This window comes from Leptidea sinapis, chromosome 19 (genome assembly GCF_905404315.1).
Source record: "Leptidea sinapis chromosome 19, ilLepSina1.1, whole genome shotgun sequence".
NCBI classification, from domain to species: Eukaryota; Metazoa; Arthropoda; class Insecta; order Lepidoptera; family Pieridae; genus Leptidea; species Leptidea sinapis.
Genome location: NC_066283.1, coordinates 701,267 through 727,704, shown reverse-complemented (window position 1 = coordinate 727,704; position 26,438 = coordinate 701,267). Strand labels below are relative to the sequence as shown.

The 26,438-nt window shown below is 35.4% G+C and overlaps 2 protein-coding genes across 2 annotated transcripts; both read right to left on the bottom strand.

Moving 5' to 3' along the window:
• Positions 1-1,710: 1,710 nt before the first annotated feature.
• On the bottom strand, positions 1,711-13,238 carry LOC126970045 (extracellular signal-regulated kinase 2). Its single transcript, XM_050815719.1, has 8 exons — positions 13,125-13,238; positions 12,584-12,928; positions 11,565-11,771; positions 9,631-9,771; positions 6,521-6,660; positions 5,398-5,596; positions 4,475-4,633; positions 1,711-2,624 (listed from the first exon to the last, which is right to left on the bottom strand). The coding sequence occupies exons 2-8, from the start codon at positions 12,907-12,909 to the stop codon at positions 2,141-2,143; spliced, it is 1,656 nt and encodes a 551-aa protein (XP_050671676.1). The 5' UTR covers positions 12,910-12,928; positions 13,125-13,238; the 3' UTR covers positions 1,711-2,140.
• Positions 13,239-14,868: 1,630 nt separating this feature from the next.
• On the bottom strand, positions 14,869-25,658 carry LOC126969760 (plasminogen receptor (KT)). Its single transcript, XM_050815321.1, has 4 exons — positions 25,383-25,658; positions 23,999-24,129; positions 23,661-23,770; positions 14,869-22,987 (listed from the first exon to the last, which is right to left on the bottom strand). The coding sequence occupies exons 1-4, from the start codon at positions 25,461-25,463 to the stop codon at positions 22,854-22,856; spliced, it is 456 nt and encodes a 151-aa protein (XP_050671278.1). The 5' UTR covers positions 25,464-25,658; the 3' UTR covers positions 14,869-22,853.
• Positions 25,659-26,438: the final 780 nt, after the last annotated feature.

The following is a 26,438-nucleotide window of genomic DNA, read 5'->3' as shown; positions in this document are numbered from 1 at the left end:
TTATGTGCATTTTGAACTAATTTCGTTCGTTTTCCGTGTTATTTATACTTCAAGAATCAACGTAATAAAGTACACAATTATTGTATTTGTAAATAGTTTCCCACCATCTATCCATGTTTGCCGAGTTTGTCTTTAATAGTTTTAGTACCGGAGACTCTCGCTACATGGCCAACAGCGCCAAAATAGCGAATATCAAACAGGCTACAATCACTTTGACAGCCGCCAGTCCTGTGGTATATAGTAGAGGTCAGTGCATATGATCCAAATAATATTTAGTAGTATATAGATAATTAATAAAATGAAACAAATATTCAAGTATAAGAGACGTGTCCCACGGCCGGCGATGGACGAATAGCAAGTAGAGCTGGAATCTAGAAACGAGTTACGGCCGTTCCCAATATTCAGTCTATGTCTTACTTAAGATAAAAATCGTAACTATCGTTGACTTTTCTGTCCCAATAAACTTATCGACGGTAACTTACCTTATCCGTGCACGATGTATGTCAATGGGACGACGAGACGTGTAGCTTACCAGCGATATAAAGTTTGTATGGAAATCGCAATTCCCGCGTCCCATTATAAGGCGATAAGAATGATTTATCGGGTATATTGGGACAGCTTCAGATTATTGACAGCTAATTACTGACAGTTGAAGGTAGTAATTTATCTCTTATCTTTAGATAGTATATTGGGAACGGCCGTTAGGGGGCAGCTGGGAGCGAGTGTAGTTCCGATACGTTTGGGGCCGTTTCAGTGTGGTGTTGGGACTAGAGAAATATGCAGACGTGGCATTATAGGTACTTGTGAGGAAGTCAAAATAATATTAAAATCTTCATCATTTGTTGTAATATGAAGTAAATAATATTTATGACGAAACGAAATACAGGTCCATCTCAGGACGCCAATCATATACTCAGTCACTGAAGTGTAAAATTGTAATAACAATGCAATACCTACTTATCATAATTTGTGGCAGTGATATCTTACGATATAATCTGCACGCAATCAGAATGCGATGAAAACTTGTGGACGTAAAATTAATCGTTATTTATATTGATTGAAATACAGTTAGCAACGAAGTTCCGAATACTAATGAAAGAGCAAAACTCTTCTATGATCATTGTTAATATCATAAATATATTTTTTAATGAAAATAAGGGTCGAGACGAGCAGGACGTTCAGCTTATGGTATTTGATACGCCCTGCCCATTACAATGCAGTGCCGCTCAGGATTCTTGAAATACAAAAAAATCTGAGCGGCACTACAATTGCGCTCGTCACCTTGAGACATATGATGTTAAGTCTCATTTGCCCAGTAAGTTCACTAGCTACGGCTCCCTTCAGACCGAAACACAATAATGCTAACACATTACATATGCTTAATTTGGGGCAAGATAATTTGTGTAAAAGTGTGTCATTATTATTATCGTTTCACGGCTGAAATAAGCGCCGCTGTGGTACCCAAAATCTAGCCGGCATCCTGTGCAAAGGAGCCTCCCACTGGATACTTCTTATGCTCAAAAACCAAAAAAGTGTAGCGCATGCTTTACTTTGTCTCCAGGGGTTCAACGCGAGGTCCTTCGTCTAAGTTATGGCCGGCTGGCGGCTGATAGAAATGGTCATATCGCATTCTGATCGTGGGCCGATTATATTTACATTACATTAATATTTCTACGTTAACTTTTCAGTTACGTTAACGTTTTCACGTTATAGTAAATTTTTCAGAAAACTCGTACATACAATAACACATTGTACTTTTGACTAGAATGCTTAATTGAGGAAAATATTTAATTACATCAGTAAAAACTAAAACAATATTTGAATCAATAATTTTTGTCACAATTATTAGCTAGATGTCGAAATAGTTTAAAAATAAACAATTTAGATACCATTAATCTATTTTCGTGTTAATGTGCTTGACATAGGTGATTTTCTCCTGTTACATTAACGTGTTATATTAAAGACTTTTCTGCATAAAATTTGATACAACCTTCAAAATCACCGCATTATTTTTTTTATCTAATTTAGTTTGTCACCCATTGCTATCATCAATATAATCAAGAATAGTAAATTAATTCACACCAACATAAATCAAAACAATAATCACTCAAATAATATCAAATCACGTCAATAACTAACTTCATCGAATACTAGTTCTAAGATCCATCAGAGCGCTGGCGGTGATAACGCCGTGTCTCTTTCTACCGAAGTCTGAAAGTTCCGTATCGCCAATACTTATTGTTGAAAATGACGTGGAGTTTCGGCGCTGCTGCAGTTGCCTCTTCGTGTCTGCTGAGTTATGACTCAGTCTGACTGGTTGGAACACATCCTTGCAAGTAACGTCATACCTTCTATCCTCCTTCGAATCAAAATAGTCACCGTGGCCCTTTGTCAGCCCCGTCCAGTCGGGTTCGAAGAGTTTTGTTGCTTTTACCGGCTTCGTTTTCTGTGAGGGTTCACCAATACTTTGATAAGATTTGAGCGGTTTCTCGATGGTTTTCGACGACCTCATCCTTAACTTCGCATCGGCTGAGGCACTGAGCTTTACTTTATTGTGTTTCACCTCCGAATGCTCCTGGAAACTTTTGCTTTTGACTGGGGTTGATAAGACTTGGGATTTGATGCTGGAAAATAAAGGTTTATGTTCATTTCTAACTCATTTCGTGTTAAAATAAAATTAATAAGTGATTCAATTGGGAAGTATTTTGTTTTTTACTGAATGCGATTCAATAATAAAATGTGAGAGGAGAATTTTTTCTTGTTTAATAGGGCCTGCCAAACGCACCCCGTTCTCAATACATCTTGTCGGGTGTTCAAGGATGAAGCGAGAAACAAGATGGCGAGCACTGTTGCCACCAGAGCGCCGCCCTCTAAACCGCGCCAGGAACAAGCAGAAACCAGAGCACCTACTCCTTAAATCGATATTCGATTTTATATCATGACATTAGTTGTGGTGAATCCTACTCTTAGTTACATCGTATTAAATGTCGAAACGATGATTGAACGAACGAAAAATTTTTCGATATTAACGGTCCTAACCCTACTCTTAGTTGAAAATGTCAGAGACGAATATTCGAACTTGACAAACAATCTCAAACGTCACTTTTAAGATAATCTCAACGACACCTTCTAGGCTGTCGTTGAGATTATCGTTTCAAGTTGTATAGATATATTTCCCATACAATATACATACTTAATAAATAAAATTTAAATAATTATATGTGATTTACTATTCAACAGGATTTTTACTACCAAGTAATATAAGTCATTTTGTTGATCGTTTATGCGTAGAAAGTAATGCAAATGGCCGCTTGAGAAATAAGAAGTCGACGAGAAGGGTCAACCCTTTACTTTACTTTTCATTTTATTATTTGCAAATTTTGTATGGTTTATTCAATTTTAAATGATCATATTATATTCATTACATAATTTTTGAATATATACATTTTGTGTATGTGATGCAAATTGGTGGTGCATAGTCGGGCATAGTCCTTAGCGCCTAAACTATCGTTTAACACAGCGACATAGGACAGATAATAATTAGTTTTTCAAGGTTTGCGCATAATTATTCATTCACTCTAATATCATTAAAAAAATCATAATATTAGTCTATGGTTACGATGCTGTTACGATAAACGATATGGAATACGAATATTTGTTAGAGTAGGGTAGGTGCGATATATTCGGGGTATTATCGTATCGTTCCGACTATATCGTTGTTGATTTTGCGAGTAGACCTCTAGAGTTGAAGGCTAAGCCTCGGTTACCGCCTCTGAGGCATCTATAGCAGAGGCCGCAATCAAACATATGGATGACCCAACCAAGTCGACTCGGCGCCAACCATCCACCAGGGAGCTGATAACACTCCTCTGGATATATGCCAGAGCTAGCGCCAATACCGCAACCTCGAAGGTCGAGAAACTGATGTTTTAATTTCACTCCTACTACTGAATGGGAACAAATTCAAAAACCGCAATAACTTGAGATTTGCGTTCTCAAGATAATGTTTGAGGAGGTAAATAACCTAGTAAAACAATCTGCGCGCACTGGCTGCCACTTTGATGGTCAACGATAGTTACAGCATCCTTCTTAATAAATTATTTTTAAAAGACTATTAATGGGCTCTGCAACATTTGCATCAATTGGCAACATCCAAATGATTCAACTAACCAGTCGGACTCGAGTCATTCAAGATGTCCGTCGGACCCCTGTAGGAATCACTCCTTCCAACAATTTCATACTCCACAATCTGTTATTTTAAAATTGAAAAAGCTTATTGCCGGGCACAACATTGGATCGTCAATCTGTCCCCTGCGTATAGTTGCTCCAACCACAGCTATTGTTGAGATTCATACCATCGCGGAGCAGATAAATCCCTGGTATGTTATAATTTCCGTTTGGTCGAATCTGGACTTAACGAACTAAATGACATAATACTTAAATCTAATATCATATTAAATTACTGTCCTATTACCTTGAATGATTCTTTCTCAGAGGGCTTGAGTTCTGAAAACCTTTCGCCATGATGCTGTATAGCTTATTCCTGTAGTCGTTCACGGACACTTGTTTGTCATCTCGGAGTGGAAGTAATACGTCGGAGGATAGGGCTGGCTCATCCCGTTCCCGATGGAATCTATTAAGAACAGTAAATATTTAAAGTAATAACTCTATCTAGCGATGTGTAAGGGATATAACGCCCGCGCAGGTAGATGGAAACTGGCGACCACCTAAGTGACGTTCAGGCATACACACCAAAAACCACAATACACTATTTTCTGTCGACTGCGCCCCGACGTGACGCAGAAGTAACCATGATAAGGCTGCGTCCCTGTTAGAATCAGATGAATCAGGTCAAACAGCTCTTCAGAACATTCCCCGTCATAGATGCGGTAGAAAACACAATGAAGTGGCGTCTCTACGAAACGCCGGATTCTAGGGGTTAAATTGGACAAGGTTCATTTTACCCCATTCCGCGTTCCTAAGAAAGGACTCGAGGGAATACAAAAAGTACCATGATAGAACCCCGATATGACGGCGTTAAACACCAACGCAACGTGCGCACATTGGGTCGGAGTGCACTTGCGAACATATTAAAATGTATGGAAAATATTGTATAGCATGTAACCTTACATGATGTACATGTGATGTGCACATAATGTATAGCGGTCTTAGCCCCAACGCCTCGAACACGGACGGAACCGTCAAATTAACGTTTGCGTGACGTCAGTTGGCAGTCGTCAATTGTTGAACGGTACCTTTCATCGGTGATTGACGTTATGAATGCCCGGAGCTGACGTCACTGTGCTGGCGGCCTGTCACCGTCTCATCGTGCGGGCATGATGTTACGTCATGGAGACACAATCTAGTTCATTACATGTTCTCATAAATAATCCATACTTGGCCACATAGTCATGGTGTAGCGCTCGTTCGGCGCTCAACCTCTTCGCTGGATTGAACACCAGCAACTGCTGCACCAGTTCAGCCGCGTCTCTCGGAGCGCAGGAGAGGAGAGTCTTCAGACACGCGCCGGCTCCCTTAGTAGCAGCTTGTTCACGGATCAGAGACGACCCGTACCCAGTACAAACTGCTGATATATCTATGCACAGAGACAAATGATATTTTATATTAAATATGTTATAAAAAAGAATCGTATTGTTAGACTAAAATTGCATCCTTGTAACTAATTCTAGTAGGCTTCATAAGATACATAATAGCTTTAAGGGTAAATGTATACACTTCTACAATAAAGTCCCAGCCACTGTTCATTATCTATAAATAAATTTAAATGTTTTATAAAAAAATGGCTCTGTCGTAAATCCTATTACTCGACTGCTGAATATCTAAATGATCGGACAGCCTGGGACTAGATTATTTTATAGCGACTGTACAATATTGTATATTTTTATTGAAAAGAGCGCAAAAAAAAGGAATGCTGGGAGAGTTTCTTGCGCCGCTTCTTCTCTCTCAGAGCGCCATTTGTTTCCGAAGCGGTAGTAGTATCTAGTAGTATAAGAAATGACATCAAAAAGAATTCTAAAGGAATCAATTTTGAGAAAATAAATGCCTTTTATGCCTTTTTACAGTAAACATATTTTAACGTGTTCCTCTAAGCTCTTTCATGACCAACATTTACTGTCTAGTTAGCTTAGACGACAATATACTCATTTGAAAAAGAAGGGTCGGTTTTTGTTTTTTCCGCCCCTTAAGAAAATACAATACCAAAAGAGGTTTTATCATTAAGAATACTATTGGCACATTTATAAAGTGTTGTGGTGCTTAAAAAAGTTTAGTCCAAATTCATATTTAAGACATAGCCGGACTTTAATAAAAATTGGGAACCGTTGATAGTTCCTATTAACTCATTAATCATTTTTGTCGGATTGTCCTATTTCCTTGATATTTTTAAATCTTGGTACCATAATTTAGCGATCTTTTAATAGAACCAAAACTGCCCGCAAAATTATAGCGCTACTTGTTTAACATTATATTATTGTCATTGATAAAATTGACAAAATGTTACCTTCAGGCGATGGTCGCGGCAAGGCGGACATTATTCTCTCGATCTGGTTGACGGTGGAAGTACCGGGGAACAGCGGCGACCCAGTGAGCATCTCGCCCAGAATACAGCCCAGCGACCACATATCTATACCCTTCGTATAACTGTTGAAAAATTTAACATTGAGTGAAGGAAAACCTGGCAGAGAAGAAATTAGTAATGCAAGGAATATATAATAGTACAAGTACAGAAGTCTCAGTCCGTTAAATCAATTAAAGAAATAGGAACGCTTGCGGCCATACAAAAGGTGTAATTCAGATCGCACAGCGCTATTAACCTACATTTTTATTCACCTAGAAGTTGCCTCTCTTTCTACCGCGTGACTTTTGCCTCTTCTGACGACATTAGGGTTGTCTATCTGATAATAATAAAATATAATAATAATCTGAGCTATTTATAAGATAATCTTATAAAATTAGCTCAGATTTTTGTATAATATAAATAGGTACCCAATCGTAATATTAAATCAACATTCTTTCGTCGTCAAACCTACTTAGTATAGGAAATAATACATAAAAACAATTTGCTCTAAATTTGATTGTTTCAGCGTCATTAGGAAGCTTAAAAAATTAAGATTTTGATCGCGATGACCTTAAATATGCTTTGCTTTATTTATGTTTCTCTATTTCTAAAAGATCAGTCGGCTCGCTTACTAATAGACTAACAAAGCTCACGCGTGGTTCCCTACTGGCTGGCATACGTAGAGACCCCCGTGCGTACTTACGAATTCGATACCTACACGGGGAGTAAGACAGGCCTGGTAATGCCGAGTTTATACAGCACAAGAAACTCATCTGCCATTGGCTAACATTAATACTGATCATCAGGCAGTAAGAACCTTTAAAAATCATTAACCAATGATTTATTTGCAAAAAACAATTAATGTTTCTCTCTTTATTGTTTTCTTTTTCTATTTGCCTTATGTTATTCTTAATTTCCTAATATTTCCTGAATATTCACAATAATTGTTATGTAGGTATATTATAATTTGTGGGCACTCGAGGTAAGTATTATGCTCTTGCGTCTGATGCTTCGTATTAGGATTAACAACTTCAAATTCTACAGCCACATTAAAATGTTTATATTTTTATATTATCCATAAATTTCTGATAATTATCTGTGGCGACTCGAACACCACAAACTGTGTTTAAAAAGAACTAAAAAGTTGTTTATAATTTGACGCGATAAATGTTAATGTAATTTCTACGCAAAAAACCTCTTAAATCATATGATTAAAGGTTCGAAACGCAACGCATATACACTGGCCTTCAAAAGTAAGTATCACACTTTTAAAATTGGGATAACGTTTTAAGTTCACAAGATATACTTTCGAAATAAAAAGGACTCCAAAGAGAATTTAATTTTGTACATAAAAACTTTATAGTTGGTAACCTTCTTTTAAGAATTGGCAGAAAAAAAACTTCATAAACAAAACCATTCCTTTTTCAAAGTGGACGTTTTCGAATTACAATTTTACCATTCACATTTTTCTTTCTGTTTTAAAATTTTTCAAGATCGATGGGTCTTGTTTTAAAAATTTATGCTAAAAAGCACATAACATATATTTATCATGCCTCTTTCAGTTGAAGAATGTGCTAGGAACTAGGCATCAGTATGCCTAGTTCCAGAAAAGCCATGATCCTAGCACATTCGTACCGTCACACCCTCCATTCTTGCAGTATAGTACGCATCAGTATGCGTCCAGAAGGTAAAGCGAAGGTACGAAGAGACTGGACACCATCTGAGGAGAACTTGTAATGGCAGACCCAGGTGTACCAGTGCCCGAGAAGATCGTTATATTATTTCCACTGTGTTAAGAAATCGCCACCATAATGCAGTTGAAGTCCAGCAACAGCTACTTCAGACCCGGAGAGACTACATTAGTGACAGTACAGTGAGAAGAAGACTTGCTGAAGCAAATTTGAAACCCCGAAGACCAGCGAGTGGCCCAAAACTCGAGAGACAGCATCAAGTAGCGAGACTGCGATACGCCCGTGAACACATGCAGTGGGACGAAGAAGCATGGTCAAGAATTTTATTTGCAGATGAGTCTCGATTCTCCCTTTATACTTCTGATGGAAGTGTTTACAGGCGACCTGGTGAGGGATACCTTCAAGCCTGCATCTCAGAAAGACTCCAATACGGTGGAGCCAGTGTACATGTATGGGCTGGCATATCTTCAGAAGGTCGCACAGAACTAGTAGCCATAGAAAATGGCACCCTCACTGGGCAAAGCTATGCTCAAGAGATTCTCAATGAGTATGCAGGGCCGTATTTAGCAAATATGGGTGATGGATCGATGCTGATGCATGATAATGCCCGGCCACACACGGCTCATATCGTACAAGAGTATATTCAGGAGGTCGGTATCAGCGTGATGGCTTGGCCATCAAGAAGTCCTGATCTCAACCCGATTGAACACGCCTGGGATGAGCTTGGGAGGCTAGTCAGAAATCGTAGACCACCACCCTCAGGGCACTAAAGCAGGCCCTGGTAGAAGAATGGGAGAATATTCCCCAACATCGGCTCCGAAACCTAGTGTTCTGTAAAACCGGCTCGAAGCTGTAATCAGAGCTCGAGGAGGCCAATACCAGTTATTAAAAATTAAATAACATGTAATACATTTTAGCTGAATTTTTTAACACTAAACTAAAAATGTCTATTTTCATTGTTTTATCTTTTATAAGTTAAAAATGTTACTAATGTATAATTTTAGTTTCTAAGGATTAAAGCCTATAAAATTTGCAACAAAACGTTTTTAATCTTAAATCTCTACCTTCTATAGTTAAGAAAAAAAAATAATTTGAAAAGTGTGATACTTACTTTTGCAGGCCAGTGTAGTTCGACTAAGAGAGACAGACTTATGCAACGATTCTACAGCTTCATCTCTTCATCACACCGCGGACTACAAATTTCTTTCGTTCATTCTCCCTTATGCGATTCAAACGCTATTCAGTTATAGGCACTTCATGGTACGAATCTTAGCGATTCAGTTTAGGTACCTAAACTGAACTGCATCGGATTTGAATCGCTAGTTAAAAGTTGATGGTAGGCTTTCAGAACTTTGAACTTACTTCTTGCTAGCGATTAGTATTTCGGGGGCTCTGTACCACCGCGTCGCCACATAGTCTGTCAAGCACGGGTCGGCACCTTCTTCTCCACCAGAATAAAGAGAAGAGACTGATCTAGCGAGTCCAAAATCCGCTATTTTTACCCTGTAATATCAAAAGCCGTACAAAACAAAGCTTAAACATAAAGAATATGGAATAAAAAACAAAAGCACCGCTTCATTTGTTTATCATAAAGGTCTCAACAAAAAAATTTTTTCACTTCTCATGCTCTAAAATTGCCTATTTGTGTACAATATAGGCTGCACAAAACAGATTTTTGTGCACAAGTGCATAAACGTATCTACTCATAAATGTATCTATATTGAGGCAAAGAAATGAGCCATACAGCCAAACACAATAAAATGTTCATAAATAGAATTTGTAATTTTATAATATTTACTTTAATTTATTTGCCTCTTGTGTTTTTAAGACATAAAATATATTAAAATACGGTAGGTTATTTAATTAATTAAAAAAATATATATTACAAAATTTATTTAATAGTAGGCTGTATAGGTCTGGAGCCAATATCGCCTAATATCGATGTCGTAAGATTTAAAAAAAGCGGCGGAAAACAGGTCTTGTTTTTCCGTGCGTTTATTAATTTCTTCGAATTTGCTAAAATTGTTAAAAATGTCCATGTTATATTACTACTGTTTTATTTCCTCGCAATCGAAATGAAGAGCAGAGCTTATAACTCGTCCACAAAACCAATCTCTCGATTCGATCGACTCGATTTTACTATCAGCCCGAGCCGAAGTCTCGGATAAAAATGGTTCGTTTTGTGCACTCGTTGTGAAATCTACTATTTCCTACAAATTACTTTGAGCTCAAAAACTAGTTATTATTATTATAATTCATAGAACCAAAAGCGCAGAACCTAGTGAGGTTTCACAGGGTTCTTGGAGTGCGGCCGGGCTGCCATTGTGTCGGCCTTGTGTACACCAGTAGTTCGGAAATATCTGAGCGATAATTAACACCTGCACTGTGATAGACATGGTGGAGGAGTTAAGAGAAAACTGTCGTTTATAACTACAGCCTCTGATAATTTTTCTGTGGATATTAAAATAATTCGAATGTCGGTTATGAACAAGTTGACTAACTAAGGACCAAGACAAGAGCCCTGGGGAACACCTGAAATAGCCGTGTACTTTATACATGTCTAGTCCCTTTAAGTGCTTAGTGACGTTACATTGCGCAAGATGTATTCCTCCAATACGATTAGTGTTAAAAGTAGTTTCAATAGCGGCACCAAAATGGCCTAAGGGGTTAACAAACGTGGAAGAAAAGTATCCTGCAAATAAAAATCCCCCGGAACATCCGAGTCCTCCGTTTTGTTTAGAACCATAATAATTTGGGATATTTGGAATTCATTATTACTTTTGTTTTTTAGGTAAGTATAGAAATATTTTGGGCTTACTCTGATATTGTCCTTAACACTGGCAACGTAATGATAATTGTAAGTTAGCCATATATTACACCTTTTACCTAAGATTTATATATTTCATCTAATGGGTTTTTTAATAACGTTGAATTTATGAAGTAATTTAATTTTTTCCCACCTCGATGAAAAGTGGCCGATTCTCTCCCGGCAAGACGACTTTTGTCCCTCATACCAGGGACTAAAAGGCAGTTTTTCATCCAGGTGGGAAAAAAAACGTATACGCATCACGTGAGATAGGTAGGACATTGTTAGCCGCGATTGTCAATATTCCGCAAGTGAGAATGACCTGCTTTTCTCCCTAGGTGCGTAATATTTGTATATTATTCCCTTGTTAATTTAATAAGTTTTTTGTAGAACCAAGGTGCTTGATAAGATTTAATTTAGGCACATATTTGTCTATGTCACGTGTCATTTAATAATTACGTAAGTAGCTATGATGGCTGTTCCTCCTCACCTGCACGCACTGTCGATGAGTACATTGCTCGGTTTCTGATCCCTGTGTATAACGTTGCCGGAGTGAATGTATTTGGTAGCCTTGAGCATCTGGTACATGATGTACCGTTTGTGGATATCCTTCAGTATGTTCCCTCGTTTGATGACGTTGTGCAGGTCTGTCTCCATGTACTCAAAGCCGAGGTAAATGTCACGATTGTTGAGTGCCCTGGATTATAAATAATCAAATAATTTATAGTAACAGTACCAACACAAATATGCAATGTAACCCCGAAACTTCTATAAGTCGCAGATCCAGCCACATATTGTAGAGAACTTCTCCATCTCTAGCCTGGTTCAGCCCAGTAGCTCGAACCATTGATCAGACTGATCTCGTTTAATACATAGCTAAAACTGGTCGTTGCATAGAGACTTTGCTGTATTGTCGGGAGACGCACGCACGCCCAAATGTGCGAAGGGAACGATGGTTGGTCCATTCGTCAACTCGTGAACGGGATGCACCACCCGGTAGTGCTAGGTCGACCTTTTGTAGTTAATAAATCATTGTATTTGTCGGATGTAATTACTTATTATGACAGTAATAACGATCATCGTGTTCACGAAGCATCCTTACACAAACAATAAATTCAAGCTCTAAAGTCTAAAGGTTGAAGCATCCAATATACGATAATTTATATTTATATAGTTTATTCTTTATTACTTTTTATGAAATAATTTATACTATTAAAACACGACTCATATATTTGATGCAGCACGTTACAAACCAATTTGTTTTATATATTAAAGCCATTGTAAAATACTCTATTTGATTGAAAAGAGTGGCCGTTGAGTTTCTTCCGAAAATATGGTAGATTCAGTAATTTAAAAGAAATATTTGTAGTGACGATTCAAAAACGCTTCGTTTAAGCCTAATTGAATAAAGTTTATCTGACTTTGATTTTGAAACTTTAAAACCGGCAACCTGTTATATTTATGACGGCCGTGTCTTATATAAATCATACAATTAAAATTATTACCTACCTGTGTATGCTGTGAAGCTTCACAATATTGGGGTGATTACGGAACGACTGCAGGAATATAATCTCTCTGAATGTTCTTTGCGCGTCAGTTTGATTTCTAAATGCGTCGAATATCTTCTTGATCGCCACGACATCTTTGGTCTTTCTGTCGATGGCCTTCCAAACTATTCCATACGCACCCTTTCCAAGCCTTTTCTTTATATCAAATCTCTTTAGTATGTGTTCGTCGATCTCCGACATATTCTTTTCCGGACTTTTCTTCTGGGCGTTTCCATCTTTCTTTTTTTGTTCATCAGTTCGTTTGAGAGTTGCTTGATTTTGGCTCATTATTCAAAAGCCACTGAAACTATAAATCATTCGGTTTATTGACATTTGAAACGCGATCATTCCGAAATGAGTTTACGATAATTGTCAAAGCCATTTGAATAACATAGCATGACGAACTGAATTTTAAATATATTTATTGATTGTACCTACACTAAGCAACCGAAATAATGAAATAAGCATGATTTAATTTCTGTTACTTATTAATAGATACTTACGTAGTTAATATATTTGTGTAGAAAGCATATTCAAATTTAGTTGGCAGTGGTATACGTATATTTTGTATAAACACAACTTCAAACAGAGTCTGACTCCGCTGCACTCGATGAAATTCATTTGTTTACTCCACCAAAACAACTCGCTCGTTGCCATGACAACTGCTGCTACCGACATTGATGACGTATAATTGAACATGGACTTATAATCTATATATATAGAAGAGATTTCCATCTATATATTCTCAGTTGTCAGGTAAGAACAGGTTTTACGAAATTCCACCCGCGAGGGTTGTTTTTTACACGCTTTTTATTAGCTTCACCTGTATGTTTGTTTGTAACCGACTTTAAACGGCCAGATTTCGTTCAAATTTCGTAGATTTATCGAAGACCGTTGACAATACATTAATTTGGTAAATTATTCAATTTTTTTTATTTTCAAAATAATATATTTGTTACATCATATAATTTTCATCTATCGTCTTTAAGGACGCGTTCTCAAAACAGAGAGGTATCGAATCGCACCACTACACTGACTCCGCTCAAACACATACACGTACTTAAAGTTAATTGCGGGAATCAAATGAATTTGATACTTTAGCAAGTTTGAATTTTGTTTTTTTTAATACCTATGTATTTTTGATAATTGGTTGATGTATTCGTTTAGTAGTTAAATATTAGAACTTTAGATGGCAATTCTGTCGCATAACGTCGTGTGCAGTAAGCGCAGTTTTTTTTAAATCCCAGATGCCCACCGCGAACAATTATGATTTCAGCAATATGGGTATCGTATCCGAGGTTCTCGAGGGTGCAGAGAACGATTTTGGGATCATTTTTGAAATCCAAGATGGCCGCCGCGCTGTGGGTAAAATCTTTACGGATGAAACGAAATAAAGTGTCACGAAAATGAAGGACGTTTTTATCCAAGAATGATTTTTCAAAAAAAAAATACAGCCTGTATTATTGGACTAATGGACTCTGTTGCTGATCAGGATCTTCTTTGCAAATAAATGTATTACTAAAAATGAAACGTGTATTTGACACGTGTAATACACTGTAATTACACCTGAAAAGAGATTTCATTGTCCTTGGAACAATGATCTTTTTGATTTCTTCTCACAACTTAACACCTCAATGCAGTTTTAATTAAAAAAACCCTTCTTTTATTTGTCCTAAAAATCTCTTCTGTGGGGGATCCGATCGTGCTCACTCACTTAACCGCACTGAACCGGGTGACGGTACAGTTTGTATGCCCTGCCCACTACGCTATAGTTGCGCCTTTTTAAAGCATGAGTAATGCTTCTTAGTTTTATATGAGTTCACTAGTTGCCTCAGATAATTTCTGCTTATAATACCTACCTTTTTGACTTGGAGAAGCTACGACTCTTCTTTATATACCATGTAGGTATAATTGCCACGTTTCACCCAGATCTATTGATTGCTTTTGCAAAAACTTTGTTTGATTTTTTTTTACATAATCTGGACTCACCTTTATAAAAACGTACTGAAACGAGATTAAAAGCTTAGATAATTTATACGTCTAGATAGAGTCTGTTCCTGTTAGACAATCGATAAAACAGGCCAAGAATAGACAAGCTACGTCTTACACTCGCGATTTGTATGACACTTTGTGTTAGTGTGCGTGAATTGCTCAAAATAGAGGTTAGTTTAAAAGTCTATTTTTTCGACGTTTTCACAGCTGTCATAGCCCATCTAGACGTATAAATGATCTAAGATTAAAAGAATATTAAAGTTTTAATGATTTATTGAACTTTAAATATGAATAGAAGCTAGGTAGGTATTTGAACAATTACAATGTTCTTATGCTTTTAATACTAATACTATAAAAATTTTACTTATATATTTTAGTTTCAAGGCCGAGTGGCCTTCGAAGAATTAACCACTGGACCCGTAGCGAGAGCGTATTTACCTTTATGTCGCCTCTTCACAATCGGCGATTACATGCGAGCACGATCGTGTGGAGGACTTACTCGCTTCTAGTCGCCGATTTTCGTCTATAATCGTCATAGAGATCGCGGCGATCGGTGACTTGTCGGTTTTTCGAGCACGCATCAAAGGGAATTCGCGTGTAGTTGCGTGCGCGATCCGGTTATTCATTTAATGGAGAAAACTGGACAGTGAGCGAAGCCATACGTACTTCACGTCGTCATCGCGGCGTTATTTTGTTTTCCTTAGCACAAGTACAGACTTTACAATCACAACGGGGTGGTCAAAAGAAATTTAAATTCATATAACTATAACAGAACTACCCAGAAATATGGAACCCAAACATAAATATTGTATACTGAAATTGAATTCATGGTAGCAGCAGTCATAAACTCCACGTCCATCTTGAAGGAGTGCCACTCAATAAATGTTCACGGACGATCGTGTAGATGCTTGCACGATGATCAACGATAAACTTGCCGATGACATACGATCAAGTAACTAGCATCGCCGATAGTGGAGAGGAGGCTTTACCCTTCTAGCCACTAACCGGGCCTATAGCATGGTAGGTTATCACACAGTATTGTAACTCCGCCAGGTCTTTGTAATTATTACCTAAGGCGGCGTGCGGCCGCGTGCTAGTTAAACAGCGATAGGGCTGTCCGCCAAGCCGGAGCATTTTAATTTCAATATCTACTCATTCTTTCTTGTTTTGTTAATGTAAAAAAATATATAAGTATTTTTAAATAAAAAAATAGTTGTATTTTTTAGTCAATAATTTGTTATTCTCCATTGACCAAAATCATCAAATGAATGATGAATACCTAAAATGGTACCTATAATATTAATTATTTCTAATTTTTCGGCAGTAGATTAATAATAAGACCTTAAACGTCTGGTCGGTCTCACAATACCATCACATGTGCATTCGTCACTGCGGCGCACTCGCGACTCTCTGGTGTACCGAGTGTCTACCGAACTCAAGCCGTAGAGATATCTTACGTTCCGGCCGTTTGTATGAAGATAGACTACTGTATAGAAAGATTACTGTGTTTATAGCCTCAGTAAGCAATATCGTGTTGTCAGTATGACACGGGATCATGAAGTAAATCATAATCATAAAAATGTTTGTGTCTTTTAACATTTGGTAATAAGAAAAAATAATAAGTCAATTTAAAAAGTACTCATTGTACATTTAGGTACATTTGTCAAAAATGATGAGTAAGTAATTTATATTTCTTAACTAGATTTCGAAGCACTGCTGTCAGTATTGGACTGGTTTAGTCACCCTTTAACCCGGAAAGCAGTCTTCTTGTGTTTCGTGTCCACTGGTTAATTCGACCAAGATTTTGGCTAGTTTAACTTTAATGACTTGTCACATCGATACTTTATTAAAAACCACTATTTAACCGACTTCAAAAAAGGAGGATGTTCTCAATTCGACGGTATATTTTTATTTAAAACAATTTTATGTATATGATGTATCATATCATATATCACTGAATATTTTATTACTGTTTTTTTTTAAAGAAAACGTGTACTGTGATTCTAGACGAGGAATCCAATATCTGTCATCACGTCTATTAAAGTCACGTCCTACTGGCGGCTCGCCGCTACATTAATATTCCAACGACTATAGTTATTTTAATATCAATTGCACTACAATATACATTTAACAATATCACAGAACAAATACTATAATAAATCAATAACAACAAGACACTTACATATTATATGTCTTATCTGGACATTTTTGATAAACACATATGAAACATTTGCTTAATTAAATACATATACTTATTTTTATTTATTGTAAGAAACATTAAGGAAAATACCATACAATAGCACTCGATTTATTATTTAAGTAATTAATTACAAACAAACGACATTAATATTTACATTAAATAATAATAAATACAAAATTTACTGTAATTAACTAATACATAAACATCCATTTAACACTTGGGTTTGTATGGAGTGCCATTGTACGTTCTACATTGCGTTTTGAAACAAAATAATTTATGACGAATTAGTTCAAAAGGTACATGTGATAGATATAATTATCAATACGAACATACACAATAGTTATTATACTACATTAATCACAAAGGGGAGAATGGTAGCGATTGATACGAGGGTGTTATTAGTTGGCACAAGGTGGAGCCGAGGGCCTCGATACACTTGAGTTGGGACATCGCCCTTCCTCGCACGTGATACATAGTGATTGGAACTACTTACTTAACGAGGAAATAAAAAAACAAATTAATAAAACTTTACCAAATAACAATCAACTTTATAATTGAATACATGAGAACTATTTCAAAGTTCTTGACAATCTTTTAACGGTAGGTAATAAGTTCCTTAAACAAATATTATAACGGTTTTTATATAAAATTTGTGTCATTTTACGTCACAATTAAATAGCCAAAAAAAGAAAATAGAAATTTATGAATGATGCGGGACTCGAACCATAAGCCTCAACCTGAGAACAAGGCACACAAGATTTATCAACGATACTCCGTCACTCGAACGGTTGGCTCAGTTGGAAGAGAACTCGCACCGAGCGCAAGAGGTAGCGGTTTGAGTCCAGCATCGTTCTTAAATCTTGTTTTCAAATTTTATTTGTGTATTTAATCCCAGAAGTAAGAGTTATCACTTTAAAAAAAATTACAAATTAATAAAGGACTCGTTCTAAGTGGGTCTACACAAGAGTCTAACCCGCCAAGTCACGTGGCAAATGGCCATTCATACCACTTTACTACGGTGTACTATAAATACACTTTATATAAGCATTAAGTATTTATAAAGCACTTTATAAAGTAATGCTATGAACAATCATAACCTAGCTAATACAAAATAAAAATAAATTAATCTAGTTAATATAATATATTAATATTACTGTTCTATAGATTTAATATAATCACAGTTAATATAACATAACCTGCCGAAAACAGTATTTGTATAAGTTTATTGATTTTAAAAGTTACAAAAATGATCAATAGAATTTCTCTCATGATAGACATACAGAATATCAAGTAAAAGATAATATTTATATTTACATGATTATTGCTTTTTATTCTAAGTCACTTGTCCCACCGGCGCGTCGGCGAGAAAGGAACAACTATCATATCAACTATTGCAACAACTATCATTTCAACTATTGCAATAACTATCATATCAAATATTGCAACAACTATCATAACAACTATTGCAACAACTATCATGTCAACTATTGCAACAACTATCATGTCAACTATTGCAACAACTATCATGTCAACTGTTGCAACAACTATCATGTCAACTATTGCAACAAATATCATGTCAACTATTGCAACAACTATCATGTCAACTATTGCAACAAATATCATCTTAACTATTGCAACAACTATCAAGTCAACGATTGCAAAAACTATTTTTACAACAATCATGTCGACTATTGCAACAACTATCATGTCAACTATTGCAAAAACTATCATTAAAACAATCATGTCGACTATTGCAACAACTATCATGTCAACTATTGCAACAACTATCATGTCAACTGTTGCAACAACTATCATGTCAACTATTGCAACAAATATCATGTCAACTATTGCAACAAATATCATCTCAACTATTGCAACAACTATCAAGTCAACTATTGCAACAACTATCATGTCAACTATTGCAACAACTATCAAGTCAACTATTGCAACAACTATCATCTCAACTATTGCAACAAATATCATCTCAACTATTGCAACAACTATCAAGTCAACTATTGCAAAAACTATATTTACAACAATCATGTCGACTATTGCAACAACTATCATGTCAACTATTGCAACAAATATCATGTCAACTATTGCAACAAATATCATGTCAACTGTTGCAACAACTATCATGTCAACTATTGCAACAAATATTATCTCAACTATTGCAACAACTATCAAGTCAACTATTGCAAAAACTATTTTTACAACAATCATGTCGACTATTGCAACAACTATCATGTCAACTATTGCAACAACTATCATGTCAACTATTGCAAAAACTATTTTTACAACAATCATGTCGACTATTTCAACAACTATCATGTCAACTATTGCAACAAATATCATGTCAACTATTGCAACAAATATCATCTCAACTATTGCAACAACTATCAAGTCAACTATTGCAACAACTATCATGTCAACTATTGCAACAACTATCATGTCAACTATTGCAACAACTATCATGTCAACTATTGCAACAAATATCATGTCAACTATTGCAACAAATATCATCTCAACTATTGCAACAAATATCATCTCAACTATTGCAACAACTATCAAGTCAACTATTGCAAAAACTATATTTACAACAATCATGTCGACTATTGCAACAACTATCATGTCAACTATTGCAACAAATATCATGTCAACTATTGCAACAAATATCATGTCAACTATTGCAACAACTATCATGTCAACTATTGCAACAAATATTATCTCAACTATTGCAACAACTATCAAGTCAACTATTGCAAAAACTATATTTACAACAATCATGTCGACTATTGCAACAACTATCATGTCAACTATTGCAACAAATATCATGTCAACTATTGCAACAAATATCATGTCAACTATTGCAACAACTATCATGTCAACTATTGCAACAAATATTATCTCAACTATTGCAACAACTATCAAGTCAACTATTGCAAAAACTATTTTTACAACAATCATGTCGACTATTGCAACAACTATCATGTCAACTATTGCAACAACTATCATGTCAACTATTGCGAAAACTATCATTACAACAATCATGTCGACTATTTCAACAACTATCATGTAAACTATTGCAACAACTATCGTGTCAACTATTGCAACAAATATCATGTCAACCGTTGCAACAAATATGATGTCAACTATTGCGACAACTATCATGTCAACTATTATCTCGCTAAGGACACGCACAACAGATTAAGATCCCGTGTGAATAAAGGAGACACGCATATTAATAGTTTATCGCTGACTGTTCACACTGCCGACAACTACTCAACTTCATAAGATACATAATTGCTTTAAGGGTAAATGTATACACTTTTATAATAAAGTCCCAGCCAATGTTCATGCATTAGCTATAAATGAATTTAAATGTTTTATTAAAAAAAGGATCTGTCGTAAAAACTACTACTTCTCCGACAGCCTGGGACTAGTTTATGATTATTTTATAGCAATAGCAATGACAGTTAAATATTGTATATTTCATTAAAAAGAGCGTAAAAAAAGAATGCTAATAGTTTCTTGCGCCGCTTCTTCTCTCTCAGAGCGCCATTTGTTTCTGAAGCGGTAGCAGTATCTACTATATCAGACATGACATCAAAAAGAATTCTAAAGAAATCAATTTTGAGAAAATAAATGCCTTTTATGCCTTTTACTGCTCCGTTAGAGATAATGGTCGCGTGGCGGTCGGAAACACTCAAAGCAACCGACCACATTGTGAACTATGACCGGCAGACACCATAGATAAGAGTAATAATAATATGCTGACATACATAGGCAATTCGGCACTTGAAATTTACTTACCCGTTAGCGCCATCTGGAAGTCGGATAGTGCAACTTTTCCTATGTGTGTATATTACAGTCTACATGAATGCGTGAGTAATTTATCTAAATATTGTTGCAAAATTTGCATTGTTTTTCCTATTTTCTATTTTGTTGTCTAACTAAAAGTACTCTGAGTTAATCCACGTAACAAGGAGTTTATGTATTTCAAAATGCGAAAAGCACAAGTAAGCAGTAGCTGCTCTCAAGCAGACGCCATTTGCAATAAATAAAATATTGTACTTAAAACGTATAAGAAGTAAGAACTGTCAAACTTTCAAACTCCGTTTCTATATCCGCATACAGATGGCGTTAGTTTCAGTGAAAAAATGAATGTTGTAAGTTACCATAGCATGGCAGACACAAAACTATCGGATCTACACGCACTAGCGAGCGATGACATGACGTTACGATGACGACATCGTAGGCCTTGACTGGTGCCTGGTACCTGGTGGGACAAGTGTCTCAGGAACATAATATTATAATTGATGCGCTTACCGTTTGGTAATAAGGTAATAGTAAGCTTTTACTTTCGGTAGGCGGTGTAAATTTCAGCTTATAAACACGATTACATTATTTTATTTTCCTTTCATAATAAGATAGACATTATTTATCACACTTAAATACATAAATGAATAACAAAAGTAATATAATAATATTTCAAAATGCAACAATTTATTTACTCCTCTAAAAAGTAGAAATATATTGTAATTATATCCGGGGTCGAAATAGAATTGCCAACCCTACTATTTAATATAGTATCCTACTGTATTACAGGCCCAACAACTATATTTCTGTCTCTTCCACAAAAGGAATTATTGAAGAGCAGAACTTGAATATTTTCTATTTCAAAAATGATTAAGTGTTGATAAAAACAATGTTAATAATAGCAGTGGTATTACTAGACACTACTACAGTTGAAGAATGGCAACAAAATCTCAGTAATGTAGATTTCTTTAAAAATAATAATATAATTTCTTCGCTCAATATATTTTCTGTAACTGGCAAAATGAATAACTATGAGATATGCAATAAAATTATTAATAAAAGCTTAAAGTAGCAAAAATTATTCTGTTAAGCAATTAAGTAAGTAGGTTAGTTACCTAATTTGGAACCTACAATATTTTTTTTCCATCTTTTCGTTATTTACTATTTTTGTAGGTAACAATTTTAGAACTACTATTATTGACCGTCAAAGAGCTGGCAACCCTAAATGGAAAGAACAATCATGATCAACATCCGAATATACTTATTTATTAGATTCTCATATTGATGGCGACTGTTGAAACTTGTTGATATCACTATAAGTCACCTACATCAGTGAGCCATAGTGATCTAAATTAGAAAGTATTACAAATTTTATAATTGCCTATCCCTTACTTATTTATATTATTTTCATGTATTTATCATACTGAATAAATATTTTCTATTATGTCCCCACTACCCACACGGTACTGGGAGCAAAAAAAACAGTTAAATATTTTATTTTATTCATATGTTTTAAGACGCAAACATAAATAGTAGTACATTATTGAGACGAAATAAATTAATAGGTTTTTAGTCTATAATTTTTTAAATATTCTTTTGAGATATAACACGTGAACTCTCATCAGGCCAGTAATGTCACTAACAATTATTGCCCATTACTTCTGTTAGACATGCAACGGCATCAACAACAATCATCAAATCAAAACCACTTTAATGATGGATCTAGGTCATGGACGTAATATTCATTTTTTCCCCCGGTCAAGTTATCTGACTTTGAATTTGGCGCCTATTTCTGCCGTGAAGCAGTAATATGTAAGCATTACTGTTTTTCGGTCTGAAGGGCGCCGTAGCTAGTGAAATTACTGGGCAAATGAGACTTGACAACTTATGTCACAAGGTGACGAACTCAGTCACTGCTCAGAATTTTTGGGTTTTTCAGTAATCCTGATTGGCACTGCGTTGTAATGGGCAGGCGTACCAATTACTATCAGCTGAACATCCTGCTCGTCTCGTCCTTTATTTTTATAAAAAAAAAGAATATTTCAACTATTTACAGCATCCATAGCTGACGGCATATTTAAGCATTTAAAACTAGTAACAGTTTCATTTGAAGTGTTTGCCACAACAATTACATTTTAAATATCAAGATTATGTGTTACTGCTACAACTGTATCCTTATCAAACTATAAAGCATTAATCTTAGGAACTGTGCGTTGGATACTTAAGGCATTGGAGGGTGGATTTTTTTTGATTCCTCTTCACACAGCCGGCCCTGGTCTATTGAGGACGGGGTCGGTAGCCCGCACGGCACTCTCAGGACATCCGCCTCGTGAGCCATAATGTGTTCCGCTTCCACTGTCAAACATTTGAAAAAAACATTAATAGTTTTTTTTAAGAAAGAAAGGGACGAGACGAGCACGACGTTCAGCTAACGATAATTGATACGCCCAGCCCATTACAATGCAGTGCCGCTCAGGACTCTTGAAAGATCCAAAAACTCTAAGCGGCACTACAACTACGCTCGTCAACTTGAGACATAAGATGTTAAGTCTCATTTGCCCAGTAATTTCACTAGCTTTGGCGCCCTTCAAACCGAAACACAATAATGCTTATATATAACTGCTTCACGGCAGAAATAGGCGCCGTTGTGGTACCCATAATCTAGCCGGCATCCTGTGCAAGGGAGCCTACCACTGTAAAAATCTCTTCACCATTTCCCATCATGTGACCCTCTTACCCTTTGAATTGAAAATGAAATTATTTTTTTTATTTACGTAAACTTATAAGTCTTTGTATTTACAAAGACTTATAAACAGAGAAACATATTCTGACTATTTAGTCAGAATATGTTTCCATTACAAAAACAAGTGCGTAAAAGCGTCTTAAAATGAACTACGAAAGCAACGTAAAATATTTTTCTGATTTTTTATAAGTAAGTGATAAAGGTATAGCAAATATCGCACAAGTAATGACTGACATGGCAACTTTATGATGATAACCACAATAAGTAGATAGCCTAATTACTTACTTCTTATTCTGTGTAGCTTATTCCCGTAAGCAAGATCCCAGTAATACAAATCAACAAAAGTCAGTGGTATAAGTGGTATCAGGAAGTAAGCCCTTTTAGTTCTTCGGAATCTGAAACATTACATATTATATTGGAGAAGTTTTTTTGCATATTATAGTATGTATTAAATTTTTATAAAATCTCTTTGTGCCTTATAAGGTTGTCATTAATGTAGTTATGCACTATTACAAATAGTAGATCAACAGGTTCTGTAAAGTTGTCATATAGTTACGCACAATTGCAAATATTACATTAAATGGTATTGAAGAATCATCAACGTTATGACATTTATAGCATACCCAGTTAACAAACCAGCTGCTGATGTGACATAAAATGTACTAAACCATAGAAATATATCTCTACTCTTGGCTAGTGCTGTAGCTCTCTGTCTTTCTGCCATTTGGTTCTGTAGCTGGATCTGCCTCTCAATCTAAAACAATGGAATAAATATAGATCATAGGTATGTTCCCCCATAATTTTCATAAGAGATAATATCAAAAGAATTTGATATGTTTAAAAGTGATAACCCTCACTTCTGGGATTAATTTCACAAATATTTTTTATGAACGATGGGGGACTCGAACCAGTGACCTCTCGCATTCCGTTCAATTGAGTGATGTTTTGTTGATAAAATCTTGTATGCTTTATTCAACTCTCAGGTTGTGGCTTCATCTACAGGATCTACTTTACAGTTAATAACCTACTCATGGTTATATGTTTTAAAATGTAAAGGCAATATTTTGAAAAGCAATAAAGATAATATTTTCGTTAAAACATGTTGTTTTTTAAGTTACGCAAAACTTTTAGTGTGATGTATGTATAGATACTTTGAAATGGCTGCATATGAAATTATACCTTTTCATTTATATGTCTGAATACTCTTTGTAAGCTATTATAAGAAAATAAAGTAAAAAATAATTTTGTTCTTTACATACTAAGAAAAAGAAAAAATATTATGAAACTTGTTATAAATGTCACTAAAGATAGGAATACCACTACTGTTAGAAAGGAATAAGTTATCCTTTCTAGCAGTTGTACTAATGCAGCTCATGCCCTTTGAACTTCCTGTAGGGCTTGAGGTGAAGAAGCTGCTGATTGTCCCTCTCAATCACCTGCCAGCTTCTTTCATATTTGAGTTCATCTTCTGTCAAGTAGGTTATATCAATACCACCTATTATATATTACTTATGTTAAACAAAGCAGGCTATAATTAATTTCAGTTTCCTACAAACTCTAAGTCAGAAATTTCACTAATATTAAATGGATTGCGCATGGGGCGCTGGTTGCTTCTATGTTTTTCACATAGAGATTATAAGCATTCTTAAAACATCAAAAGAAGATATCTTTGGTTTTTGTTAAATTAAGGTTAAAATTTTGAACAAACAGTCAGTTAATCAAACTTTTGTTGGCAACATAAATGAATTAGAGTAGAAAGATCTACTGGTTAGTGCATAAGTATTGGTGTCTACAGTTTTGCAAAAAAAAAACAACCATCATTGTTTTTAATGAAGGTATCATATTATTTAAAACGCTTTAACCTAACTCACATTTTCACTGAGTCGAGTCAGACCCGACGTTAGAAGTTAAAACACAAGTTACATTTAATGTGAATCTTGGATAAATGCAATAATACTTGTATAATTAATACTACTCAATAAAATTCATACTTTTAAGCATACTCACTGCAATTTCATTCAGGCTTTGTAAGAATTTTTCATTCTTCTTATAATATTCTTCTATGTTAATTGATATTAAACTTCCCATTATTATTAATATAAAAAATAAGGTAAGTTTTAGTAATAATTATTTCCACAGTACCACAGTCTGCGTTTATATTCGCCTATAATTTATCACCTTTGAGTCATTGGCATATTATATTTTCTTCCGTAATCTTTTTTTCAGACAAACAAACAATAAACTAATAATTTACTAATTTGTAAATAAATAATCGATCGTTGTACATTGAAATGTTTTTTTTGTTTTGTTGGGATTTTATGATCTGGTAACTAAGACCTTTAAGTCAAGTCTTTTTTTATTATCTAAACATGTATGTATACTTTTCATTTAACATGTCACTTATCGCTTCACTTTATGTTATATTGTAAGAATTGTATTCTTAATAATATATTTAAATAATGGTTTATAACTTCTTGTGTCTCTTAATAACTGATCAAGTGGAGGCGGTCGGGATGAAGAATCACATAAAATTTTGGAGTCACTGATTTCACTAGCCAGCAAAAGTCTGTTAATCAAAAATGTTTGGCAGTCGAAAATAAGGTGGTCCATATTTCCTTCATTTGAATTGGAATGTGGGCAAATTTTATTCTCAACAATACCCAAACTTGAAAGGTGTGACGGTGCAGTATTATGTCCAAGACGCAATCTATTTATCGTGGTAATAAAATCTCTGTTGCAATACTTCGGTTGATTGTACCAGGGTCTGACAGGTATGTTTTCTTGTATGTGGCCATACCATTTTCCTTTACCCCTTACGGCATTAAATTGTATGATATAATGTCACATACTCAACAGATGATCGGGAATATAAATAAAATAAACAAAATAATAAACATGCAATGATAATTATTTGTTAATGCTAAAACATATCCCGGAGCCGATATTGGATCTGACCACAATCTTATTGTGGCCGTAATAAAGGTTCAGTTAAAGAAAATCCAACAACAACCAAAAATCACCAGAATAGACCTTGACAAATTGAAAAACCCTGAATCCAAAAAA

Coding starts and splice junctions, on each gene's coding strand:
- LOC126970045 (XM_050815719.1), bottom strand. CDS start 12,909: ATGAGCCAAAATCAAGCAACTCTCAAACGAACTGATGAACAAAAAAAG. Junction 11,772..12,583: donor AAGCTTCACAGCATACACAG/GTAGGTAATAAT, acceptor TTTATAATCCAG/GGCACTCAACAATCGTGACA. Junction 2,625..4,474: donor CTGAGAAAGAATCATTCAAG/GTAATAGGACAG, acceptor TTTATTTTCCAG/CATCAAATCCCAAGTCTTAT.
- LOC126969760 (XM_050815321.1), bottom strand. CDS start 25,463: ATGGGAAGTTTAATATCAATTAACATAGAAGAATATTATAAGAAGAAT. Junction 24,130..25,382: donor AAAGCCTGAATGAAATTGCA/GTGAGTATGCTT, acceptor CCATTGTTTTAG/ATTGAGAGGCAGATCCAGCT. Junction 23,771..23,998: donor GCAGCTGGTTTGTTAACTGG/GTATGCTATAAA, acceptor GTAATGTTTCAG/ATTCCGAAGAACTAAAAGGG.